Source organism: Uloborus diversus, chromosome 7 (assembly GCF_026930045.1).
Source record: "Uloborus diversus isolate 005 chromosome 7, Udiv.v.3.1, whole genome shotgun sequence".
NCBI classification, from domain to species: domain Eukaryota; kingdom Metazoa; phylum Arthropoda; class Arachnida; order Araneae; family Uloboridae; genus Uloborus; species Uloborus diversus.
This window is the reverse complement of record NC_072737.1, coordinates 134,149,258-134,175,539: the sequence shown is the minus strand read 5'-3', so window position 1 is coordinate 134,175,539 and position 26,282 is coordinate 134,149,258. Positions and strand designations below refer to the sequence as shown.

Genomic DNA, 26,282 nt, shown 5'->3' with positions numbered 1-26,282 from the left:
CAACATCTTTTCGATTCCGAACTGTACTTAGTGCGGCAACGACACTATAATGGATGATTTTCATCTCAGGGATGCCGGGAAATATATATGACAGATGCTTAAAGGCCAGAGAAAAAGCTGCAAGGACTTGCAAACTGATTGACCTTCTTAACTTCTTACTTATTTTTACATTTTGTCGTTACACATTTTACATTATTGTACAATTTTTCAATTTTGCATTATGTTTTTATACAATTAACCTTTTTATTTTTTTTACCTTGTTACATTTTTTATTCTTATAGTTTACCTTTTTATATTTTACCTTGTTTCATTTTTGCATTTTATTCTCTCTTCATGTGTCTGTGCTCAGTGCACTTTCTCTGAGGACTCTATCAATAAATTCTATGTTCAAACGTTACTACTAAAAATAAAAATGATAACAATGCAGCGTTAATAATTTGATAACTTTGAGTGAGATTACATGTTTTTATAATCTTTGACAGGTCTCTCAGGCTCTTTCCCGGCCATGCTCGTGCCTCTCGTCGTATTTCGCACCACCGAAGACAGATCTCGTGCCGCCCGTAGAAGCGCTGACGCATCCAAGAATAGCAGCAGCACCCCGCCAAGATGTCTTTCCTACTCCGGTTCCACGATCTGATCGGCGGCATCCACGTGCCGATAGACGACGGCATCGACAAGCTCAACCGCAAGTACACGCTGCTGGTGTTCCTCTTCTTAGCGCTTCCTATCTTCACCAAACAGTACATCGGCGACCCCATCGAGTGCTTCACGCCGACCTACTTTACTGAGTCGCAGTCGCGCTATGTGAACAGTTACTGTTGGACAACTTCGACCTATTACCTGGTGACAGATGGCAACGGCGACGAGAGCATCGGCGAGCCAGCCGAGAACACCCTGGACCCCAAGACCCTGTCAGACGAGATTGACTATGGCACGGCAGAAGATGGTGGTCCCATCACTGCCGATAGGTTGAGGAGGGTGCGCGTCACCTACTATCAGTGGTCCCCGCTGATCCTGCTGGTGCAGGGCTGTTGCTTCCATCTTCCCTTCGTGCTGTGGGGAGCATGCGCGCACAATGCCGGAGTCAAGATCCGGCGGTTGTTGAAGCGGGCCTCTGACATCGCGAGCTTGCCACCAGGTTGCCAACAGAGAGAGGCATTGCTTGCCGAGTTTGTTGACCAGTTCCACACAATGGTCAACGGGAACGTCGGCTGCTGTGCCGATCCCTCATGCCGCATTCCAGTGACGTGTCGCTGCGGCACGGGACCAAGCCGTTACCTCTGCTGCCTGTACCTTTTGGTGAAGACTCTGTATGTTCTGAATGTGTTCCTGCAGTTCTTACTTCTCACCGCATTCATGGGAAGAGGATATTTTAAACACGGAGTAGAGATCTTAAGGAGGTAAGTCATTTTTTGTTTCCATGTTTGAAATACTAAAGTAATGAAACGTTCATATGAATTACTTACAATTTTTAGATTAGTAACAAATTAGTTATGAAAATTAGAGGTACTTCGCGCGGAATATAAATGTGTCTATTTTTGATTTAATGAATGATCCTCTAAGGATTACTTCAAATTAAAAAGGCGAGTCTCTGGACCCATTTTATATAATACTGATGTACGCATTACTAAACGTATCAGAACTTTAACTTAATGCAAATTGAATAATCTTGTTCCTTTTTCAAAAATTTAAAATTCGACTCTTTAATACAAGGTCCGGCTATTAATTTCCAGAACTGACATAACTAATAGGAGGATAGGAAAAACCTTAAGATGGCGCTAATAATTGCATGATGAAGAGCGTTTTTTGCGCATGTGCAGTGCAATCGGCACCATTCTGAAGTAAGTGGCTCTCGTGGAAAGGCGCATTAAAACGTAGCAATTAAATTCCTGTTATTGAAGTTAAACTGAAACAAATAATTAACATTAAATTTTGCTTAAAATTCGGCAAGACAGCTGCGGAAACCTACGAAATGTTAAAACAAGTTTACGGCGAGGAAGCTTTGTCCCGCTCAAGAACTTTTGAATGGTTTAAACTCCTTCGGGACGAGCGCGAAAGCGTCGAAGATGATCCACGCAAAGGTCGGTCGCAGTCCGTACGTATCTTTATTTTTAACTCTTGTTCTACAACTGCTTTGAAAGTTTTTTTATGGCACTACTGTGTAATGCAGCATTTCGTTAACTACTGCCGAAATTTCGATTGATCTGACTTTCTTCAACCTATTACTTTCATTTTCGAACCCCTCTAAAGAAATTGGTCTCTACAAAAGCTCTTTAAAAGAAACGGACCTTTATTTCTGTTTAAACTATTGGAATCGTTCATATGAATCCTTCTATCGCAATACAGACTTAGTCACTTCTCATAGAATATTTCCTATGAACAGACAACCGTAGTTTTTTTTTTTTTTTCAATACACATAGTCTTGCAATATCGGTGATAAATACTAAATTCTAAAGAGGTTGGATTGCACATTCACGCAACGTAGGAGCTGTAGTCCTGGAACAACTCACACAGGTAAATATTTAAGTTAACTTTCACTCTAGGGCCGTTAGTTTTAACTTTATGGTTCGATATCTTCATGCTGTAGCTTTTAAAAAAAATAACATTAAGCTTCCTTTACTTTATTGATGAACTCAAAAACTCTCAATCCAATTTCAAAAACCAACACCAGTTTCTTTCTTTCTTTTTTTTTTCTTTTAGTGAAATCATTTAAAATTATTTTTATTCCTTTTTTCTTCTGAAATAAACAGTTTAACATGAAGCTACCGCCATACAGGAGAACAAAAATACATTTTTTTTTAAGTTTAAAATCTGCAAAAATTTTACAATGAAAGTTAATCAAAAATAAATAAATAAATAAGCAAAAGTTAACCATTTTTGCAGAAAAAAATCCGCTAGTCAGCTTGAACTTTCTGATAAGAATCAGTGCATCACCACTATGCTAAGGAATATAGCAATATCTTTGTAATAAAATGAGAGCAACACATTTTCCTAAAGGCAAATTTAGTAGCCCATTTACTATTGACAGACAAAAACATCTTTTCAACTTATAAACAGCTTTTTATCTAAGCAAACATATAATAAATTCAAAAATCGTTGCAAGGCACACGTTTAAGTGACTTTGTAGGTGTAGTTCTTGAACAAACAACATCAATTTACGCCTTTTTTTTCATGGGGCTGTAGTTTTTGCAAAAATTCTGTTATGGTGATTTTTAACCTTGCAACTGCTGACCTCAGTTTGACTAGTTTCGCCCGTATTTCACAACACGAAGTAGTTTATTTCTTCTTACTTTGTTCATCGGGGGGAAGGGGAGGGGGGCATTCTATAAAAAAAAATGTCATTGTTTTCCCGTAAAAAACAATTTGACAAGAAACGAATACTAACAGGTGTCAAGGATTAGATAATTTTTTTTTTAGTTTTTAAACCTACAAAATCTTACAATAACGTTAAATTAATTAAAACATCCTTTACCTAAGATTTTTTGTAGCATTAGTAAGCAAGAGAGTTCGGGCCAAAAATTACTTTTACTTCTTTTTGCTTTGTAGAAGTAATGACGTGTATTTGTAGTAAAAAAAAAGAACATAGCATATGTCCTTAAATAAGGATTTAATACCGGCGCACAATTCACAATATATCCTCAAAGTTGTTTTGAAGACTAAAAAACTTGAACTCTAATGACGGTACTGGAATAAGATGCCCAAACGAAGTATTTTGACTTAAACGCATAAGAAACAAGAAGTGTTCATATGATAGGAACTGCTTAAAGCTATTGCATTTTTGCGCTTACTTTTGGAAAATAGAGCAAATGATGTCCCGGATGTGTCTTTAAGAAACTGGGTTTGGTAACAAGACAAGACTAGACGAAATTCTTGAGACTTATTTGAGGTATTCTTCCGAAGAATCTGTTTCTTTGAACTCAATGATTCACCAGGGATTCCAAAGCTAAAATTTCCACCATTAAAGAAAACTACGTGCCCGCGTTATTTTCTGCATTCTGCCCAGAACAAACATAAAAATTCGACTAAGAAAAGTCAGTTACAAGACCTCTTCATATTTTATGTTTCAGATGTTTCCTGTCTACGTGTTGAAGTACCTCAGCGAAGTGTGGTTTGCATGAATGAATATTTTTTGTAATGTAACATTTGAAGGAGCACTAGAGGCAAAAAAAGGGGCAGAAGCTTTCAGCTGCATAGTTTTTTAAAAAGATATGGAGCTATATTTTTATTACTTTATTTTTGCGTTAAAAATATTTAAAAATGATAATTGCTCATTTTCGCTCTTGTTTCCTTTTCCATTTTAATTGCTTTCAATTTATTTTAAGAAATTATCAGCTTTAACTTTTCATTTTTTAAGGAATTTCTAAAGGGTTTTTAAGTGTTTTTTTTTTTTTAAACAAAATGTAATGCAGTGAAGTCTCAATTTACGCGAGGGATGCGTTCCAAGACACCTCGCGTAAGTCGAAGCTTCCCGTTGTGGAAAATCGTAAGGGAGGGTGGCCCACAAAGCGGGAAGGCCTTCGTAGGCTCCCGCATGGTATGGTCAGCGGCGATGCGTACGTAAGTCGTGTTTACCCGAACACCCTCGAGTTTTAATCAGTCCCAGTAAAGCAGCCATGAAGCGGCATGGCGTAACCAGGCTTAAAGTAAAGAAATGATACATTTCTTTTTTTAAAAAAAAGTAGTTTTGTAGCTTGTAATTTGTCGAAGACCAGATTATTTTTCTGATTGTCAATAATATTACGTTATGTTTACACCATCCACTTACAAACTACAATGGTCATTACGTTTTTTTTAATTATTAATTTAAGGATGTAATTTTTAAAATAAAAAACATGCTTTCGTGCAAAGCGGGTCGGGCAAAGCTTGTATAGGATTTAATCATGTATTTATTTGTAATTTCTTGATATATGTGCTGTCTTAGATTTTCTATTTTGATCGAATAAGTATAACTTTTTTTAAAAAGTATTTTTTATGATTGCAATTAATTAGTCTATTGATTTAATCAGTTATTTCTTTATGTTTTATAAACAAATGTACTGACTTTAAATTGGTTAAATATAAAAAATTTTAAACATTTTTTTTTATGATGGCAGGTAGCTAGTTAATTAATTGAATCATTTATAATTTCATATTTGATTGGCAAATGTACCAAATAACAATTCGTTAAGCTTACCCGCTTTGGGCCCCCTTGTAGGGCGAAGCGGGTTTTTCAAGTGTTTGTAATGTTTGATAAATAAATAAATATCGGGTTGGAAATAATACAAAAATCACTTTTCATTTCGAAGTTCAAGAACTCTGCTAGGAAATAAAATCGAAATTGTTACGATAAAAATCCAAAAACTACAATTTTCGAGCATTCTTCGAAAATCTACCAGCTTTTGTCCCCCCTCCCCTATGTATACAAATTTTTTGTCAACATATCTACAAATTTTGGATATTTGTAAATACCTCTCAAAGTGTTTTAAAACATTTCTTAACTATATATTGCCATTTCTTTTACAATTAAGTAATTTTTTGTTGCATCTTGAAATATCTGTATTATTCAACATCAAATATTGTTACGATGCACAGAATGAATGATCAATGGGAGAAAGAGACATAAAACAGAGCAGTACGGTACGTACGGTATGAAGTAGTAACAACATGCATCACTATTATAGTACTGTACAGTACATACAGTAATTATACACTGCAGTTTCGTTCTTATTAGAAGTCATCAGTCAGGATTAGTGAATAACCGAACTGGGGGCAGATGTCATCTCATTGAAGCTGAAAGTTCTAACAAATTGGTAGAAAAGTCAATTTATCACACCAGTGTACGCAGCATGGTGCAATTCTACTAGTTAATTGAAGGCAAAGTTTATTTATTTTTAGCAGTGAGTTGCCCCTGGCAACTTACCTCTAAAAGTACCTAAGACCCTGAGGCAGAAAATACCCTAAGGCCCTGGTATATGGCATGTAGTTCTGTGGTAGGCTTAAAAATTTGTAAATTCAAAATTTTTTAGATTTTCAATCATTCGCGAGTCAATTAACGATCAGGAACACGTATTTTTGAAGTTAAAAGCATATACCAATGGCTGTTTTTTTCTCTCGAAAAATTGTAAATTTAAAGTCAAATGTTTTTGTTTTTCATTTTTTGTACTTTCTTCATCGTACATACACTTGTTCTTTGTAGAGGTTAAATTTTGTTGTGCAAAAGTACAAAACGTTTTTAATGTTCTGTATATATTTTCCCTGTTTGGAGAAAGTATTTGGCATCAATAAAGCTATGTTTTTGAGAAAGGGCAATTCGTCCTTCATTTTAGCCTTTCTGCAATTTTTCCGCGATTTTTATTACACGCGGCACTTGTGCCACCGAATTCCTCGGGTATTCAGCAGATTACTGTAGTGTCATCTAAAATTTTGAATGCGAAAAAAAAGCATTTTATTGAATAATTCAGAATTATTTTTAACTGTGAAATGATTAGTAATAAGGGTAATTCCAGGAGAGATAGACCACGTTTTTTCAGCGATCTCTAAAAATGTACAGTTACATCTATTTTACTTTTCATTGTATAGGGTGTTCAGGAAAGGACTCCCTGATTTCAAAAAAAAAATATCGGAAACAAAGGCTGACATTGAAATAAAATAAACACTATGTTTATTGTGAAACCCATAAAAACCACGTAGAGAAAATGGAAATCTGTTAACAAAAATTGCCAACAGGGGGAGCTGCATGCTGTAATTGCAATAGAAATTCCAATAAATAGTGCTGCAGAGGAAGTGGACGATGTTTTTGAAATTAAGTACGAAGAAATAGTCCTTTATTTAAATTTAAAAAAACTCCTAAAATATTAAAAAATGAATTTCAAATATCAGTTTTTAAATATACAATGCATTAAATGAGTAGTAAAAATGCTAAACAACACATCATAAAAAATAAAGTGAAAATAAATATTTCAAAAGGTCAGGACCAGTGAGGTCTACATAATTTCAAAACATACAAGAGATTCTTTCTAGAAAAATTCAAATTTCGTGAAAAATAATAATTAAAGTGAAACTTCGTTACCACTAATGAAAATTCTCCAGACTCGGAAACAGTGAAATAATTATAAGTGCTTTAGTAAAAACACAAGCTGCTCTCCCTTAAACACGAAGGAAAATCTCAAAAAGCTGTGATTTAATGCTATTTACAAGCCAAAACGTTATGAAGTGAGTACCTTAAGAAGAGACAAAGCAACAAGCACATATAATTTAAATGAGAAACTTTTTAAATCTTGTTCATGAAGAGCGGAAAAACAAACTAAGTAGCAGAAAAAATGAGAGGAGTTTAGTTTAGGTGTTGTTTAGATTTTTTATCGTTCATACTAATTTTCAATGACAATCTATTAAATAATAGTTCAGTGATTTCTTGATGTACAATACATCCTTCATTCTATACTTTTATGTGTAAAATATTAAAATTTACAATTAGAGAATAATGAAATAGTAATTTTATAAGAGCAATAAGTAAGTTGGGCATTCATGTCCCGCTGGAAGCATGAGTTATTTTGGAAAAGCTGGTAAAAGGATATCGTTTTGATTTTTTGACCGCAAATAAGCAGTGTGTAAATATTTTGTAAGTTATTTTTCACAATTTCAGCATGGGGATGAGGGTAAAAGGTAATTAAAAAATATTACACTAAAAGAGTGTGAACGATTTGATTATACATTGATTTGAATTTTAAAGTTCAGGGTGTTTGAGAAAGAACTCCCCTACTCTGAAATGACATAACCAGCAAAACCGTGTGAGATAGAAATGGGAAACAAGTTGTAAGTTTTCAGAAATTGTTAAACATTTCACACAGCGCAGAAGTCAAATGTTTTTTAATTGATGTATAAAAGTAGTTGTTGAACAGAGGTAAAATCTCATTGCGATAGGTTTGAAAGGGCCATCTTTCACAGCAGTAATATGACCATTCGATTGCATGATGTTACAGCAGCGAAAGGTACACTGCAAATAATCAAACACTTTTTGAACACAATTTGCACACGTACACTTGTCTCCTTTTTGAGAACACTGTTTTTGTAATGGTTATTAGAACCGTTTTGTGAACACATGTCATAATACTTTTTGAACACGTACACTTGTCCCCTTTTTTAGAACACTTTTTGTGGTCAGTTTTCAAAACACTTGTAGAAACACTGTTTGGAACATGTATATCCTTTTTTGCGCACTTTTTAGACACTTCGTGGATAGTGTAAAAGAATGGTTTTGAACACTTGCGCTAAACATTTTGTGGCACACGTTTTAGTACAGTTTTTAGGATATGTCTCGGAACAATTACCGATCACTAATATCCTCCCGGAATGTGTGCTACCCAAGTATAAAAGAAGCTTTTAAAAAGAAAAAAAAGGTCACTAAATTCATTTTTGTTGAGACAGCAGGCTTGGTGATGGGTTTAGGCTTTGAGTGAATATGATTATTAATATGTATTATTAGTATGAAAATTTAAATTCTAATGGCATCGCAAAACCAATTGAATAGTTTACAGCAAAATGACAAACGAGCAAAAAAAGTAGCAGGAAATTGTAGTGCAAATCATATTTAATACAGAAACGAGAACTAAATTTGAAATATAAATTTCCATAAGTAAGTTTTCAAAGCCAATCAATAATGTAAAAAGTAAACAAAAATGTGTCAAAAACAAATGGTTACATAAATTAATTTTTAAAAAAATTCCCAAGAGTAAAAACTTTTTTTATTACTATCTATAAATCTCATTTGTTTACGTTCCTACTACTTAGCTCTTCAGTACAGTCTACTGCTCGGTTTATGATCAATGACCGTTAAAATAAGTATTAGTGTTCTTTTAAACCATTAAAATGCAATGAAATTCCTTAATAACTATCCATTTCTGTTAAACTTCACTGTAAAGATGGAATTACCAATTAGTATGTATTTATTTTCTCTACCTTGTGCAAAGTACAGGAGTAAATGCATTAAATTTAAAAAAAAAAAAATTCATTTGAATTAGGCTTAAAAATTCCATTTAACTCATTCTCAGATATATGTTTAGTGTTTTCGACCCGTCTGCAAGTGCATATGAATGTACGGGCAATCAAAATGCCCATTTTTGATAATTACTGAATTCATTATCACGAGTTTTCTCGTCATCTCAGAAAGTACGTATGTATCAGAGGTGAATTCGTAGATGTTGCAATGCCAGAAACGGTCATGATAAATGATTGAATAACGATTTTTGGCCAGTTATGTGTGGAAGCGGAATCATTTTTCTTGAAAAGTAACGGCGTTCCAGTAAGACCAAGCACGAATTCACCCCAGGTTTTAATGTATCTCGTATAACTGAAAAACTGTATGCCGTAATAAGTTGAATTTTGTATGTAGACTGAGTGGAGTCTGGTTGTGCATCTCCATTTCTGGTGTGCACAGAGGTTCTAAAAGAAGCGTTTACAATTTTTCTTTTTTTGAGCCAAATCGGTATTTTTTTCAATGCCGACTAAGAAGCATGATTTGTTCGATTATGTTCGATTCGATCGAATTCTATCTACCAGTCACGTAGCGAGACATTTTCTTCTGGGTGGAGTAAAGGAAATTTCTTGCTTCACTTTTGGTTGATAGAATTTGTTCAAATCGAATCATCAATTATGTTAAGTTGAATGTGCCCCTGAAAGGATGTTATGAATGGACGCCCACTTGGTGAAAAATTGAGCGACATATATTTCACTAGGTACTGTTTCTAAATTGTTATTTCAGTATGATTTTTTGGAAAAATTACTTCAGGAATAAAATTTTGTGAAAACCCGATTGTTAGTGTGAGCAAAAGTTATTAAACGTCACTTGCTTTTTTTAATGGCACATTCAACTCGATTGTGTTCAATTCGATGGAATGCTATCTACCAGTAGCGTAGTGAGAAATTTCAATTGGATGAGGCAATGCAAATTTTTGGCTGTGCTATTGGAAGATACAATCTTATTCAATTGAATCGATTTATGTTTGAGTTGAATGGGCCACTTCAACATAAGAAGTTTCAGTCGTACTTGAATTTTTTTAATAGTGTGATTTTCTTTCAATTAAAACACGAGTTCACAAAAATTCCTGGTCAAACTCGCTTAATTATACTTTGAAATACAGAGTGCTGTTTAAAAACTTAAATTGTCTCAAGGAAGAAATAAGTTCTCTGATGCAGCTAAAAATTAAAACACGTATTCAATTTACATTTTAAACTGATGCACTTAGAATCTCTGAACTCCTATTTTGCAGTTTACTAAACACATCTTGTCGTAAAACAAAATATTTTTAAAATTACCCTAATTGACATAAACACACATTTTAAAATTTACATCACATTGCTGAAAGTAGTATTGCGGAATCCTCATCGTCTTTGGTCAAAAGTTTAATTAATGGAGTGTTGGTCAATTTTGACTTATTTTGTATCAGTCGAGCGTTTTATTAAATTTAGTGTGGTAGGTTCTTTGTTTCAAAGCTTTTCAAAATACGAAAAAAAATGAATTTCAGTTTCAAATGTCTGGAAATTTCAATACAAACGACGTCAGGAAAATGTCTTACATAACTTGAGCTTGAACAGAAGTATTTCTTTTTCTTCGGACTTCTTTTCAATAAAAGGAAATCTTGAAACGCATCTGCAGAAATCGTTCACAGTTTTACTCCTTAACAGTCACTTAACTCAATATTTTTTAAATTAATTTATTTGACACATGTACAGAGCTTAAAATTTACATCAAATTGCTGGACAGTTGTATTGCAGAATCCTCGTTTTTACATGCAAGTCGATTCTATTGTAAAATTAAATAAAAATGTAATTTATAAAAGCTATTTTTTACATTTATAAACTTTATCAGTTGAACACAAATAATATGTGTCCTCTTTAACACTAAATTCTCTTGAATAATATTTTTCTCGAATTAGATCCTCCCCCCCCCCTCTCCTCCCTTCCCTTTTATCATCAAATATAGCTAAAATGTTTTTAAGATATAAGTTTTTTTTTAAATTTATGGCGAGATCCTCCGAGTTTCCTTCCTCTAACGTCTTTAAGTTCAGCTTAAAACTATACTTTAAAATTTAAATTTTGAAACATTGCGGTTGGATATCCCCATAAGTCCCCTAAAAAAGTTCTTAATTCTTCACCTCTGAGTCGTTTTCGGAGGGGATCATTCATAGAAACTCTTACTCTTATAGTTTACTAAAGACCAATCTAAAATTGCAATTTTAAAACTCCAGTTTAATTCATTTTTTTTAGAACACCCCCTCCCTCCCCTTCGTTTTCTCACCTTTATTTCACCCAAAGACAGCTTAAACGTTATTTTCGAAACATCAGTTTCAACAAATATATCGGGAAGGTATCTCTACACCTTTGCCCGAACATTAAAAATATGGCCTGAAATTGCGTTATTAAAGCTAAAATTAGAATTTTTTTTAATTAAAAGCCCTAAAAAATCTGAGTATTCCAATCTCTGGCCTCCTGAGCCTCTATTTTATAGTGTTAAATAGTTTGCATGAAATATACGTATAATATTGAAATATTTCTTTAATCTGCAACAGAATGAACTTTTTACTTATCCAATTACACGTTTTTCGTCAAAATTTTCATCATATGTTATTTAATTTTAGTTCATCAAGTTGTACATTTTTCTTAAATAGGACATGGTCATTTTTCAAAATATAAAACTTTATTAACGTGTCGAACAGCAAATTGAAAAATTGATTTAAATAAGTCTAAAAAAAGGTAAATTTCTCAGAATTATCTTCTAAGCCAGTTGTGTTAAACCTTTTGTTTCCCAGTCAGTTCCAAGCCCAATATATGTACTGAGACACACATACATTTATACAAGCCTATATACGCTTTAGTAGTTTCAGAAATCAGATCAAGCTAGCTGATATAACTTTTTGCATATATTTCGAGCTCAGAGTTGAAATTCAAACATCTTTTTTTTTTTGCTTTACTATGCATTTGTGTTAAATTTAAATTGTGAGACTCAAAATTCATAAATTTATAAAGTGTAACAAATAACAATAAAAGTTAGGGATCCTTGTTCCAAACAAAATCGATGGTCAAACATCTGAATTACACTTGTATAATTTTTAAATTTAGATATTTAGATTTTTCTGCAACTTAAACAGTATGATGAATAAAAGTTTACTTAAAACAATGTGAATGCTCAAGATTTACAAGTGCTTAATGTACAAATGCTAACGAATAATGTACACAAAATATGGAGCTCAACGATCTGCGGGTGCTAAGTCAATTTTCAAATGTTTAAGCATAATGTAATGAATAGTAATGGAAATAAGTAACTTGCATTATATTATTCCGAAACCAGACCAGAACAGTTACAGATGAAAATTCTGAAATCGACATCAATGTTTACTAATACTTTCTGCGTAGCTTCGCAGAATTTGGCACACGTGATGAAATACGTCACAATTTTGTAGCACAAAGTTCTTTCAATTAAGTTTATGAGTGAGGGTATTGAAAAAAAATGTAACAAAATTTACAGTAAAAATAACGTCATTTAATTTAATAGTGTATACATACAGTATGTAGTACAACCAACCAATCTTCATCTAGCCATTCTCATTGCAGCAAAGAAAGCAATGATTTTACAAGTGTGACCAAACATGTTTTCAAATGCGTTGACGAAGCATCTGCTGCCTGGACTCTTGTGTTGGCACTCGAGGTTCAGTATCCAAAACATATTCGGAACACTTTCCTTCTGACCGAGCTTATTCAAAACACTTCATAGCGCACATTCACATATTAGGATCACTTTTTCTGAAACAAAGTGTTCCAAATTGTGCAGGTTTATTTGCAGTGTAGCCATATCGAACCACTGGGTTCGATGTAGGTAATGAGATTAAACCTCTAATCAATAAATACACTTTCATATACCAATTTAAAAACATTTGACTACAGCGCTCTCTGATGCTCATTTTTCGAAATATATTTGGAAACCGGTGTAGAAAATTTTTTAGACTTGCTGGGGCAACATACCACATGCTTCACTTTTACATCTCACACGGTTTTGCTGTTAAGTCATTTCAAAGTAGTGGAGATCTTTCTCATACACCAATTAAAAAAAAAACAATTGTCTACAGCGCTCTCTGAATTTTTAAACTTTTTTGAAAACCCGTGTGCAAACGATTTCAGATCAGTGGTGCTACTTACAACTTATTTCACCTGTCTATCTCACACGGTTTGGCTGTTATGTCATTTCAAAGTTCTTTCTCAAATACCCCGTACTAAAATCAAATAAAATCCAATTGCCATACAAGCACAACGCAATAAAAATGGATCTATTGCCTTTCCACGCCAAACAACAGCCTGATAGCTAAGAAAAATTTTATTGCTAATCATCAAAATGCCCCACGTGGTTGACACAAGCCGGGCTACAGGAGCCGTCCGTCTATGGTAAATAATTTTAAATATATACTACACCATCTAAGTTACCGTAATAAACCTCAGACGGACAATAGGATTGAAAAAACAAGCAATATAAGATGGCCAGATGGTTTAATAAACAGTTTTTTTACCACATTATACTAAATTTGCTGACTTACGCTATTAACTTCAATATTATTCTATTGTATTGTCTTAGGAAGGTCACGTACACTCATTTTGTTTCAAAAGAAAATTATTACTTCCGAGTGGAATTTGGAGAATAGGAACAAATACGCTTAACTGTGTTGATATTTTACATCATTCCTTCACAAAGATTTAATAGAAATATCCAATCAAAATGGCTTGGTTCATATTTGATTTTAAATGACTCAGCTCAAAGAGATGAAACGGCTCAAAAAAACCTTTCATGTTAAATTTCAATTGGTTTAAACGTTACAAAGTATAGGTTAATATTTGTATTATTAATGAAACAGCTCAAAGGATCAATGCAAAATGATATTGAACGAGGCTTTATCCGATAAATTCGATTTTGGTAGTATTTTGTTTTTTAGTTTGCGTAAGGCTTTGAAAGCATTCTCATTGCACAAAGGGCTGAAATTATCGCAAAGCGTTTATTGATGATGTCGTAAACGCTGTTTTCTGTCGTTCAAAATTCAATCTTGTGGGCCTCTTAAAGCATGGATATAAATGTCAAAATATACTCGTACGTAAGTTTTATTGTTAAGGTGGTATTATTATTTTAATCGTGCTTCTGACAATGCCTTTGAGAATCGACAAGCATTGTGTTTCAAAAGCTGTAAAATGTATCAAAAGAATTCAATTTGAAAGGTTGATAAAATAAGTTTTATGAATTGAAATGTTTAAGCTTTTGTTTTGAGAGTCAATGTATTTATTAAGAACCTATAAAGTTGTACCAATAAAATAACTCATTTTCGTTTATCTTTAAATTATTACGCACGTATGAAAGGAAAATAAAGATCAGAATCTGGCTCAAGAATCGTTATTCTTGGACAGTTTAAATAATAAAAATTATAACGATAAAAATGAAGATTATAAAACAACAACAACACAATAATAATAATAAGAAGAAGAAGAAGAAGAAGAAGAAAACTAATAATAATAATAGGAATAATAATAATAATAATAATAATAATAATAATAAACTGTCTCAGTAAATAGAGTAAGAACCCATGAGTGCCAGACCTACGTCATAGTATAAAGGCCCAAAATGTTTCTGTGTAAGGACATCATAGCACATAAGAGAGATTCGCTTTTATTTAAGCTGAGTCGCTGGCTTTGGCAAGAAACTGGTAGCAAAGATGCGTCAAAAACTGAGTCATTCCATGTCAAGTGATCTCGTCGTCTCCAACCGACCATCTCCGATTTGAACGAAATTTCATAGAGGTGCAGACATGCCCTTTGAAACTTACCTGTACAAAATTTCAGCTTCCAAGACCCAAATCCTGAGGATCTAGGATCGAAAAAAAGGGGGGCTCAAAAATTGAGGATTAGCTTTGTGAAACGAATTGCCTTTTTCTTTTTCTTTCTTTTTTTTTTTTTTTTTTTTGAGGTATCCTACACTGTAAAAAAAATCCGAAACGTTACTGGTTATTTCCGTGGAACGTTTCGTGATTTCAGAGGTTTTCCCCTATTTCCCCAAAAAATCAAGTGTCTTCGCAAAAAAGTTTCCTGCATTCCTGAAAGATGCACGAATGCAGACCTTGCACTGGTGCGAAAAATATTTTTTGCTACCAGTTTAAATATTGACGGAGCGTGCTTGTTAAGTGTATCGGCTTTAGATTGTATATGGCCCGTTCGGATTGACTAAGCTTCCAATGGGAGCAAATAAGTCACTGGATAGCTTTGCGAGTCAGGAATCGCAGGCAAGGAATATGCTTGGTTCTTGCTTGCAATTTTTGCGTAGCTTGGCCGGGATTGCTCGAATATTTCTGGAGCCTTCTTGGTAAATCAGGAAGGTTCTAATCAATTAAGTTAAACCTATTTAATTTTTCTAGAAGGTTCACGACTGGTTTTAGTAAGAGAGATTTCTTAATATTTCAGAAAGGTTACTGACTTTTATCAGAAAACGTTCCTGGTTTTTGTACGACATGTTACTGACTGAAATTGGGCACATCAGCTGCCTATTATATTCCAGGAACGTTTCTGAATCGTTTTTACAGTGTAGATCCTCATGATTTGTGACTTGGAAGCTGAAAATTTGCGTAAGTGAGTTTCAAAGGCACGGCCTCCAAATCAGAGATGGTTGGATGGGGAGCACCAGGTCACATGACATGGAACGAACCTACGACGTTAAGCTTTTTGCAGCAATTTTACGCACCTTTGTTACCTGTTTCCTGCCAAAGTCAGCGCGACTCAACTTAATTAATAGCGAAACTTTCTTACTTACTGTGATGTCCTTACGCAAAAAGATTTTGTGCCTTTATACTATGACGGGGTAGGTCTGGCACTTATGGGCTCTTGGACTATAACGCATTACATGCATTTTGATTTGATCATTTTAAATACCAATCTTTAATAGCGTAGCAATTGAAGGCAATTTTTGAAACTTTCAGCAAATTAAGGTTTTGAACTGAATGGCACAAAAGTAGTGTGTAATTTGAATTGCAAAATATTTTTAGAATGCTGGTTATGTTTTTAGTTGTGGTATACGCAGAGAGCAAGAATAAAACCGTTTTAACAAAATCTATTTTATTATAAATCTTAAATTAAAGTGCACAGCTTAAAGAAAAAAATGTGCGAATCTCTGTCAGTGCTTTCTTTGTTCTGCTTGTCTATGTTTACTAACTTCCCGCAGTAAATAACTTTCAAAAGAGTTAAACAATTTAAGAAAAGCAATTTCGCTTCAAAACAGACTCGTTAGGACACTTTTTCCTTTTTTCCTTTTTTTTAATTTTGAATTTAAAGTTTTTGAAGATTGGACAGTTGATATCTCTTTCTTTCAGAGAATATTCATGGTAAAAAAAAACACCCTCGTTTGAAAGTCTGATTCAAATAACGCTGAGAAAACTTACCTGCCATTGAATATTTTGAGGGTTGTCTTTGGCACTAGTGTTTCCAATCTCTAAATCCTGATCCCGAATCCCGCGGGATCCCGTAGGATATTTAACGGGTTTGATCCCACAGGATTTCGCTCTCAATCCTGCGGGATTCCCAATCCCCCAAATGTTTTTCCATTCAAGCGTTTTCCATCTTTTGCTGCTCCTAAAACTATTATTTTCACAAGCATCATCTGAAGTTTGAATCTTTTTTTGTATAGGGTAGACCGACCAGTGAGTGAACATCACCCAGTGAATGAACAGCGCGTCATTTTTTTTTTTTTTAAATAAGCTTCCAAAATTTTTTTTCTAAATAAATTCACTATAAAAAGTGTTCTTTATTGATATTCTAAGCTATCTGACACCTGATTGGTTACTTTGGATACGTATTTTTTTCCTGAAAAAAATTTGAAAGTTTTACTGAGTCATTCCATTTCAAATCAGGCAGGCAGGTATGAAAAGTGTCATATGACCATCACCGATTTTTTTTGAAAAAAATACAGTAGTTACAACTAAGGGACATATGAAATATCCCAATAAGGATTTTGCAAGAAAAATTTTTTTTTCTTCAGTTACAGCCTATTAAAATTCTGCACAAAATCCGCCATTTTGGAAAAAACCGGCAAAACACTCCATTTCAAATGGACATTATTTTTTTTCTCCATGAAAAAAAAGTTTTTTTTTACTAAATGGAGATGGCAGTCTAAAGCCCTTATATGATAGTTTCATAACATATTTTATTCCAATCCTTGGATGCATACAGCCTCGGAAATAAAATTTGAAATTTTGAAAATTTTCAAAAATTAGCGATTTTTGAAGTGATTTTACTCAAAAAACCCATTTTTTAAAAATCTAAAAATTGGCTCACTATAACCCCATATAATGCTTAACAAGTGGGGTAGACACCGCATCCCGTATTTTTTCCCATAAAATGTTTTATGATTTTTTGAAAGTGACCTTATCGCCCATGGCAAGCATGTAAAATAAAAATGTCTAATAATTTCAGTAACTAAAATCCTGATTATATTAATGCCTAATAACTACAATAAAGGTGCCCTTTATCAGGAACAACTAAAATCTTACTAACTTTTAATAATATATCAGTAACAAAACCGCTGTTGATGACCTAGTCAATTCGTCTTTTTGTAAGACTCTTCGTGTGTAGCCTTTAGATAGAAGAGCCTTTGGTGATTATATTAATGACTAATAGCTACGATAATGATATACTTTATCAGTAACAGTAAAAATCTACATATATATATTTCTTTTTATAAATATTACTTTATTTTGTCTCCAAAGCTATGCATTCTCCGTTACTTTTATATGCAGCAACGAATCATATTTTTTCTTTCAATTCTCTTTCTCTTCAACTCAATCACGCGACAGGGGAAAAACATCAAAGGGAAGAACAATACAAGGCATTTAAAACGATTAATTTTAATTTCGTGCTTTGGTTTGACATTGGCGAATGTTTGTCACATAATTTTTGGATCCTACCTAGTATGATTACTTTTATACGTAAGAATATGTATACTAAATTCATACCGCAAAACTCACTTGTAGTTTAAGAATTTAAAAAGCCCACTTGTTTTATGAGAGAAATAATTAATTGAACATGGTTGTAAGTTGAGGTAACCAAACAGATCACCAAAGGTAGCTATTATAGCCAGGGATCCAATTTCTAACAAAAGAAGGTCAGGGATAATAAGTCTTCAGAACTTATTTTAATGCTTAAGTGGTCTGAATTCGGTCAAAAAAAAACAAAAAATTTGAATGAAACAAATAAGGAAGTATGGGATCTCAGCTCCCATAACAATTAGGCGCTGATCAGCAGAAAAATATATTCATATAACGAAGTACAAAAAGACGGATTTGAATGGATCATCAGAAGCGGTTTGGTACTGCTACATTATTAAAAGTCAGTAAAATTTTATTTGTTGCTGATAAAGTGCACCATTATTGTAGCTATTAGGCATTAATTTTCATCAGATTTTCAGTGACTGAAATTATTAGAAATTTTTGTTTTACAATGCATGCCATGGGCGATAAGGTTCACTTTCAAAAAATCATAAAACATTTTATGGGAAAAAATACGGGATTGCGGTGTCTAACCCACTTGTTTAAGCATTATATGGGGTTCAAATGAGCCAATTTTTAGATTCTTAAATAAATGGGTTTTTGAGTAAAAATCACTTCAAAAATCGCTAATTTTTAAAAAATTTTAAAATTTCAAATTTTATTTCCGAGGCTATATGCATCCAAGGATTAATAATAAAATATGTTATGAAACTATCATATAAGGGCTTTAGACTGCCATCTCCGTTTAGTAAAAAAAAAACTTTTTTTCATGGAGAAAAAAAAATCATAAAATCGGTAAAAATGCAGTTTTTTCGCGACAAAAATGATTTTTTTTTCTTTATCAAAAAACCTAACCTAAACTTTCAAAAATGATGTCTGGAGGATATATGGGTCCTTATTTATTTTTAGAAAAAAGAATTATTCAAATAGGTTAAATACTTTTGAAATAATGTCCATTTGAAATGGAGTGTTTTGCCGGTTTTTTTCAAAATGGCGGATTTTGTGCAGAATTTTAATAGACTATAACTGAAGAAAAAAAAAATTTTCTTGCAAAATCCTTTCGGGATATTTCATATGTCCCTTAGTTGTAAATACTGTAATTTTTTCAAAAAAAATCGGTGATGGTCATGTGACAGACCCTGCCTGATCTGAAATGGAATGACTCTAACTGCCGTGAATCGTTCTTTTTTTCTTTCAAAATAATAAGGCTGGTTTCGCGCTAGCAATTGTTTTGATAAATATTATTTTTATTGATAAATTTTATTTTTTAACGTTACGAAAGAAAAATTAAGTATACATATTTAGGCTATGGATTTAAATTGTTTCAGTCAATGCAGAATGCGTAGATTTTCAGGTAGAGGGGTGCTCAGTCACTGGGTATGAAAAATTGCGAAAACCCAGTGAATGAACAATGGCAAAATTTCTTTTGATTTAAAAAGAAGTTTGAAGTTTCTTTGAGATATTTTAATTTTCGTACTTTTTTGTAATGCAGATAGTTTTATATGCTTATTTATTTATGTACTAGTGGTACCCACGGCTTTGCCCGTAATAGAAAAATTAAAAGGTCTTTTGGTTCGCCTGTATATTTACAATAATGTATGGTAAATTTTCTCGCCAATTGGCTTGTACTCATGTTACGGTTCCACGTTATGATAATTTCGTATCTCGCCAATTGGCTTGTGCCCATGTTACGGTTCCACGTTATGATAATTTCGTAATTTACTCGTCCATCTTATGATATTTTTGTTCTTAAAATTGGAATAGAAAAAGAACCACATCGAATTTTCGAAAAATCTCTTCGAGGTGCACACCCCCATGCTACAAACTAACTTTGTGCCAAATTTCATGAAAATCGGCCGAACGGTCTAGGCGCTATGCGCGTCACTGAGATCCTGACAGACAGAGATACTTTCAGCTTTATTATTAGTAAAGATTTCATTATATATTTTATAATTTCTTTATTTTTGTCTTTGTAAACAATGCTCTTTTTACTGAGTTTTATCTTTTATCTATCTATATCTCTATCTGTATATTAACCTATCTACCTACATCTATCTATCTATATCTTTATCTCTCTTGATAGATAGACAGATAGATAGAGAGATAGAGAAATAGAAATATCTATATAGAAAGAGAGAGAATAGATAGGTAGATATGTATGTATGTTTGTATATAGATAGATAAATAGGTAGAGGAAGATATAGAGAGAAATATATAAAAAATAAGTGGTAAATAGATATAGAGGTGGATAAATATAGAAATAGAATAGGTAGGTAGATAGATAGATTTATTGATAGATAAATAGATAGGTAGTGGTTAATAGATAGATAGGTAGATAGAGAGACTAGGTAAAGAGACTGATATAGAGATAGATAGTAGGTAGATATGAAGACAGGTAGATAGACCGATAGATATATATTGGTGGATAGATATAGATAGGTAGATATACTGATAAGGAGATAGATAGATAGGTAGATAGACAGGTAAAAAAGCAGGTAGATAGATTATAGATTGATTAGGATAATAGATTGGCAGATATTTAGATGCACAGACAGATAAATAGGTAGATAGTTAGATAGATAGACAGATAGATAAGTAGATAGATGTATAGGTAAGTATATAGATAAGTAGATAAGTAGAGAGATAAGTAGATAAATCGATCGATAAGTGGATAGATAGATGAGTATATAAGTATATAGATTAGTAGACAGATAGATAGATAAGTAGATAGAAAGATAAGTAGATAGATAGATAAGTATATAGATATATAGATCGATAGATAAGTATATAGATAGATAGATAGAAAATAGATAAGTACATTGATAAATAGGTAAATAGACATAGAGATAGATACGATATATAGATAGATAGATAGATAGATAGATATAGATAGTTATATAAATAGATAGATAGATAAATAGATATAGTAGTTATATAGATAGATAGATAGATAGATCTCAAAGAAACTTAGTTTCTTTTTGAATCAAAATTTATCATGTTCATTCACTGGACCAATTTGTGTTCATTTACTGGTTCGAGGTGTTCATTCACTGGGTCCTTGTGCCATTTTTTCTTTAAACACCTAAAAAAGTCGGAAGCGGAACCATTTAAGTTCCCGCGATTTTTTAGAGATATTTACATAGATCATTTAAAATGTTTTAGCTATCACAATCTGTATAGTATAGAATTTACAATTATTAGGATTTTTAAAAAATGAAATAGTGCTTAACTCTTCATTTACTGGTCGGTCTACCCTACCTGCAAGAAAAGCAAGTAAACATATTCTAAAACCCGCTGAGTAACCTGAATGCAATGTTGCAGCATTTCTGTAAGCTTTAGTAATGCACTCAAAACCTTTAAGTTGCAAAAAGTTAAGATATAATTTACATATTCAGCACGACTTTAAAAGGAGTGACAGAAACTTGTATGAAACACAGAATGACTCTCATGACAGTTCAGTAAGTTAAACTGCTCATGTTTTTGAATTCCTCTTTAAAGTGAGAGGTAAAATCAGCGAAATTATCTAAACACTTTAACTGAGACTGCGACTAGGTGAAATCAAGCAGTATTCACCCCTTGCGTAGTGAATCAAATTCACTGCTAGAATGAACAATGTTAATTGGGCAGCAAAGGTATTATCAATGCAAGTTAAACTGGATGCAGCAAAATACATATCCAACAGACATCGTTTTTGTCTGAAATTTGCAGTTCTTGAGCAAAAACCAAGCATAAGAAAAGAAAAATCTGTTTCAGAAGTTAATGCGGATCTTTTTCTAATGGCCACAATTATTAAATTTTAGTAAAACCAATTGGAGTAGAGCCACAGCACCTGCTTCATCAAGGGCATTATTTTTGGAGTAAAAATTCTTTACCGTCCCATACGAGCGACACATTTTTCTTTATCTAACGATAATTTCTAATTAGGATCTGACTTTGTAGTGCTTTGCAATTGCTGTATAAGGAGTTCAAGAAGAATATTAATTCAAGTAATAAAATCAGTCCTTCCTAAAAAGCACAACTTTTTCTCTGTCATAAAAACTTAATTTTTAGAAGAATAAAATCAATCCCACGGGATTGGCTCTTTACAATCCTGAAATCCCGCGGGACTGAACTCGGCACGGGATTGGAAACTCTACTTTGCACACAGTAGATACGCGTTGTCTTTGCTCTCGTGGCATTCACTATCGTCGCACCTGCTTTTACTTGAACTTCAGCTTCAATAGTCTTGGGAGCAGTGTACACCACAAAATTATTTTGAAACTGTAATATTTAAATTAAATGTAATATTTAAATTATTTAAAAAATGCTACTCTCACTTATACGCAGATATTGTGACTTATCATTAACTCTATCGGTTTACTTCGGAATGAATATATCGCTGGTTACAGTCGGGGTTTGCTCGAATAAAGCGAATTTTGCTCTCAACACTTATCTTCGTACCCCTCACGTAGGTCCAGTTTTACCGTTAAATCCAAGTTCTCGTTAAACTAGATCTTTTTACATCTGAAACCAACTGTACTTTTAATACAAAAAAGTTTTTAGTCAAATTATATTCGTCAGGAATAGCAATTTATAATATTTAGGTTTATCTTTTATTTCAAAGCATTGTTCGTAAAAGGTTTTAAAAAAATTGTATGAAAAAAAAAATCACAAAAAATTGCACTCCGAAGTGCTTTTTTTCATACAAGTCAATATTTACACAATCTTTAATCGACATTGTCTTTAATCGATCGCAATAAAGAACATGCAAGAGAATCTTTACTAATAAGCGCCTAGACCGTTCGGCCGATTTTCATGAAATGTGGCACAAAGTTAGTTTGTAGCATTGGGGTGTGCACCTCGAAGCGATTTTTCAAAAATTTGATGTGGTTCTTTTTCTATTCCAATTTTAAGAACAAAATTATGATAAGATGAGCGAGTAAATTACGAAATTATCATAACGTGGAACCGTAATATGGGCACAAGCCAATTGGCGAGATACGAAATTATATAACGTGGAACCGTAACATTGGTACACGCCAATTGGCGAGAAAACTCACCATACATTATGTGTAAATATACAGGCGAACCAAAAGATCTTTTAATTTTTCTATTACGGGCAAAGCCGCGCGGGTACCACTAGTTATTACATAAAATTCCCTTACTTTTACAAAGAAATTCGGTAATGTTTGCGATCACAATATACTGCCACAGCTGGGTAACTGCTGGTTAACATAATACATCATAATGGCAAAAGCATTATCTCAATATTTATCTTCACCATTAAATAGATGTTACGCTGACGTTCGTTGAATCCACATATCAAAAGGAAATAGGAGTACACCAGTTAATCTTGTTAACTTCGGTCTCAGCTGCGACAGGAAGAATAAATGCTTAAAGATTGCTTTCAGCAGTCTTCTAAATGTCTTAGAAGGGGAAATAAAGTACACAAAACGTATGTGCATGATTAATTTATTATAGAAATAATAAACGTTTAAAAACAGCAGCTAATATTTCAGAAGAACTTTGGAAATTGATGAATTAAACATGTGCATGGGTTCTTCTTGCGAAAATACAGTGAAATCCCATTACAACGAATTTCAAAAAGTCTCAAATTTTGTTTGTTGTAACGAGACTTTTACTTTAATGGAACTCAAACGATGTAATGGTGATTAAATTGGGGCAGAAAAGTACTTGTTTCGTTAAAATTGATATTTCATTGTATTGGTATTCGTTCAAATGGAATTTCACTGTAGTACAAATTACGTCCGAAACTTTTGAATTTTGTTTATCAACCTTCATAATTTCCAACAACTACTGATTTTTTTATGATTCTTCATGGATTTGTGTTTAATCAAAGTTCTAATAGATTGTGAAAAAGTAGGGGGGTTCAAATATTTTGACTCCCGTAAAACGGGGTGAAGTGGATCGGGTGGGGTGAAAAGGATCACAGGTTTTATTTTCGAAGTAACACGTGCTGCCGTCTATGCGGTAGTAGTTGAACAATTCAAAATGGCGTTACGCCTTTATACAGGTTCCGATAATTGTAATGTTGTGTTATAACCCCAAAATTCGTTGTATTAGAAGATTTGTGACAGCAGTGAACAAATCGCGGTTTTTTGGACAATTTCAACTACATCTGAATCGAATTATTATCAACAAAAAGGTAAGTGACTTATACACATGAAAGAGTTATTGTGATATCTGAAAAACTATCCTTATTAACTAGTGTTTTTTTTTTTTTTTTAATCTGACTTTTAAAGCAAAATATTTTGTTGTAGGCTAATTTGTAACAACAGGCACACCAGTGGGGTGGAGTGGATCATGCCGCGCAAGTATGTTAAGAAGCTCGGCCCAGCGGCAAAACGTAACTGCAATATTCAATATCTAGAGAATGCAGCTTCTGCAGTGAAATCTAAAAAGATGTCACTGAGACAGGCGTCGGAGACATAAAAAAGACGGAATTTCCTCATTTATTGAAGAAAACTGTCGAAGAAGTTGGACTGCATTCGAAGGAAAATGTGAAAGCCGGTTTCAAAGCGTGCGGTATTTTGCCCTTGAATCCAGAAAGAGTTCTTCATAAAATTCCACACACAAACCAGAGTAACGAAATTGAACAATCCTGGACCGCTTCTTTCATAGAACTACTACAACAGTCTCCAGGTGGTGATAGTAGTATTGGTGCGAAACGTTCTCGTGGAAAAAAAAAATGGACGTTGCATCAGGGAAAAGCATTGTCGCGGAATCTCTAAAAACAGATAGGAGCGAAGAAATTTGAATCAGAAGAAGAATCAGAAAGTGTTGATGAAAAGATAAATTCACGAAAAGCCCAAAATCCTAACAAATATGAAATCGGTGAGCCATCTACCAATGAAGAAATTTCCAGTCATACGAAACAGGATCAGGAATATAATGTAGACTGTTTTGTTAAAGTCACTTTTAAAACCAACAAGGCAAATCGTTTTTTCATTGATAAGATTGAAAAAAAACTTTCAGACGAAAACTTCGTTATCAGATTCCTTCGGAAAAAAAACTATCCATGAAGACTGATTATTTTGTATATCCCGATGTGAAGGATGTCCGAGAAGTTGATGTTAACTCTATTATTAGTAAAGTCAAAGAAAAGAACATCGGCAGAGGTCGCCTCTTTTTCCCATCTACCGATATTTCCAAAGTGGAGTGAGGACAATGATTATTGTTGTATTATTGTTGGTTTTCTTTTGAAAATAAAGCTTTTATCTTTCGTTTTTGTATATTACTGAACCCCCACCCATGCAAATATACCTACAAAAACACAGTATGTTTTTTAAAAACGGAATTCACTGATCCGCTTAACTCCTGCATAAAGGCAAAGTTGTATTATAGAAATCATATGGTGATCCGCTTCACCCCATGATATGGGGTGAAGCTGATCACTCGTTAACATTAAATAAGAAATGTTATTACTCATGTAGAATAATTTCCGTTGGATAGTACTATTTAAGATGAATGTAAGAATTTATATATTTTTTCCCAGATTTTTTCATGCTTTTTTTTTGAGAGTAAATTTTTAAAAAAATCCTGAAAAAGTGATCCGCTTCACCCCGTTTTACGGTACTTCGCGAAATAGAGTGAAAAAATAAGTCGTTAAAAGCATCTTTCTAGTCGCAAAGAAAAATTACAATTACAGAACAAGCATACAATGAAATAACATTTCCGAAGCTTTTATTCCGTCTGCAACTTTAAGGTAAATAAAAAAAACCTATTTGGAGCTAATTGAATTATAAAAGAGCGAGGTACTAGGCAATGATCCTTGGGGTGACCAAATATGGTGAACTAACCTTAATTTTGCTGCCTTACAAGTTGCTAGCATTAACTAAGCAGATTTATCTTAATAGATGAGTGTTTCCACCCTATACAAGGGTTGATCCAAAAGTAAGGTTTCCGTCAATTTTACAAATATACAGCACTGTCTATTCTCATTAAAATATGCATCGTTGGAAAGAAAAAAGTTTCTCTATTTTTATACATATTTGCCATATTTTTCTGCTCAATATTGTCGACGGTGCCTTAACCTCTGTACCGAGTGTCACATAATTTCACCGCCAACCCGTTGAACAAGCGTTTCAACCCTTTTTTGACTTCGTCATCGCTGCGGAAACGTTGGCCATCAAAAAGTTCCTTAAATTTAGGAAGCAAGTGGTAATATCTAGACTCGAGCTCCGAACTGCATTAAGATCGGAGGGGTTTGTTGACTGTCATGAATTCTGTGACACACGATACAGATGT

At 33.4% G+C, this 26,282-nt stretch overlaps 1 protein-coding gene across 1 annotated transcript in view; it reads left to right on the top strand.

Moving 5' to 3' along the window:
* The first annotated feature begins 606 nt into the window (after positions 1 to 606).
* Positions 607 to 26,282, top strand: part of LOC129226614 (innexin unc-9-like) — a 44,078-nt gene continuing 18,402 nt past the window's right edge. Inside the window, exon 1 of the mRNA XM_054861243.1 lies at positions 607 to 1,400. Within this exon, the coding sequence (XP_054717218.1) occupies positions 607 to 1,400 (794 nt within the window). The remainder of the gene's footprint in view (positions 1,401 to 26,282) is intronic.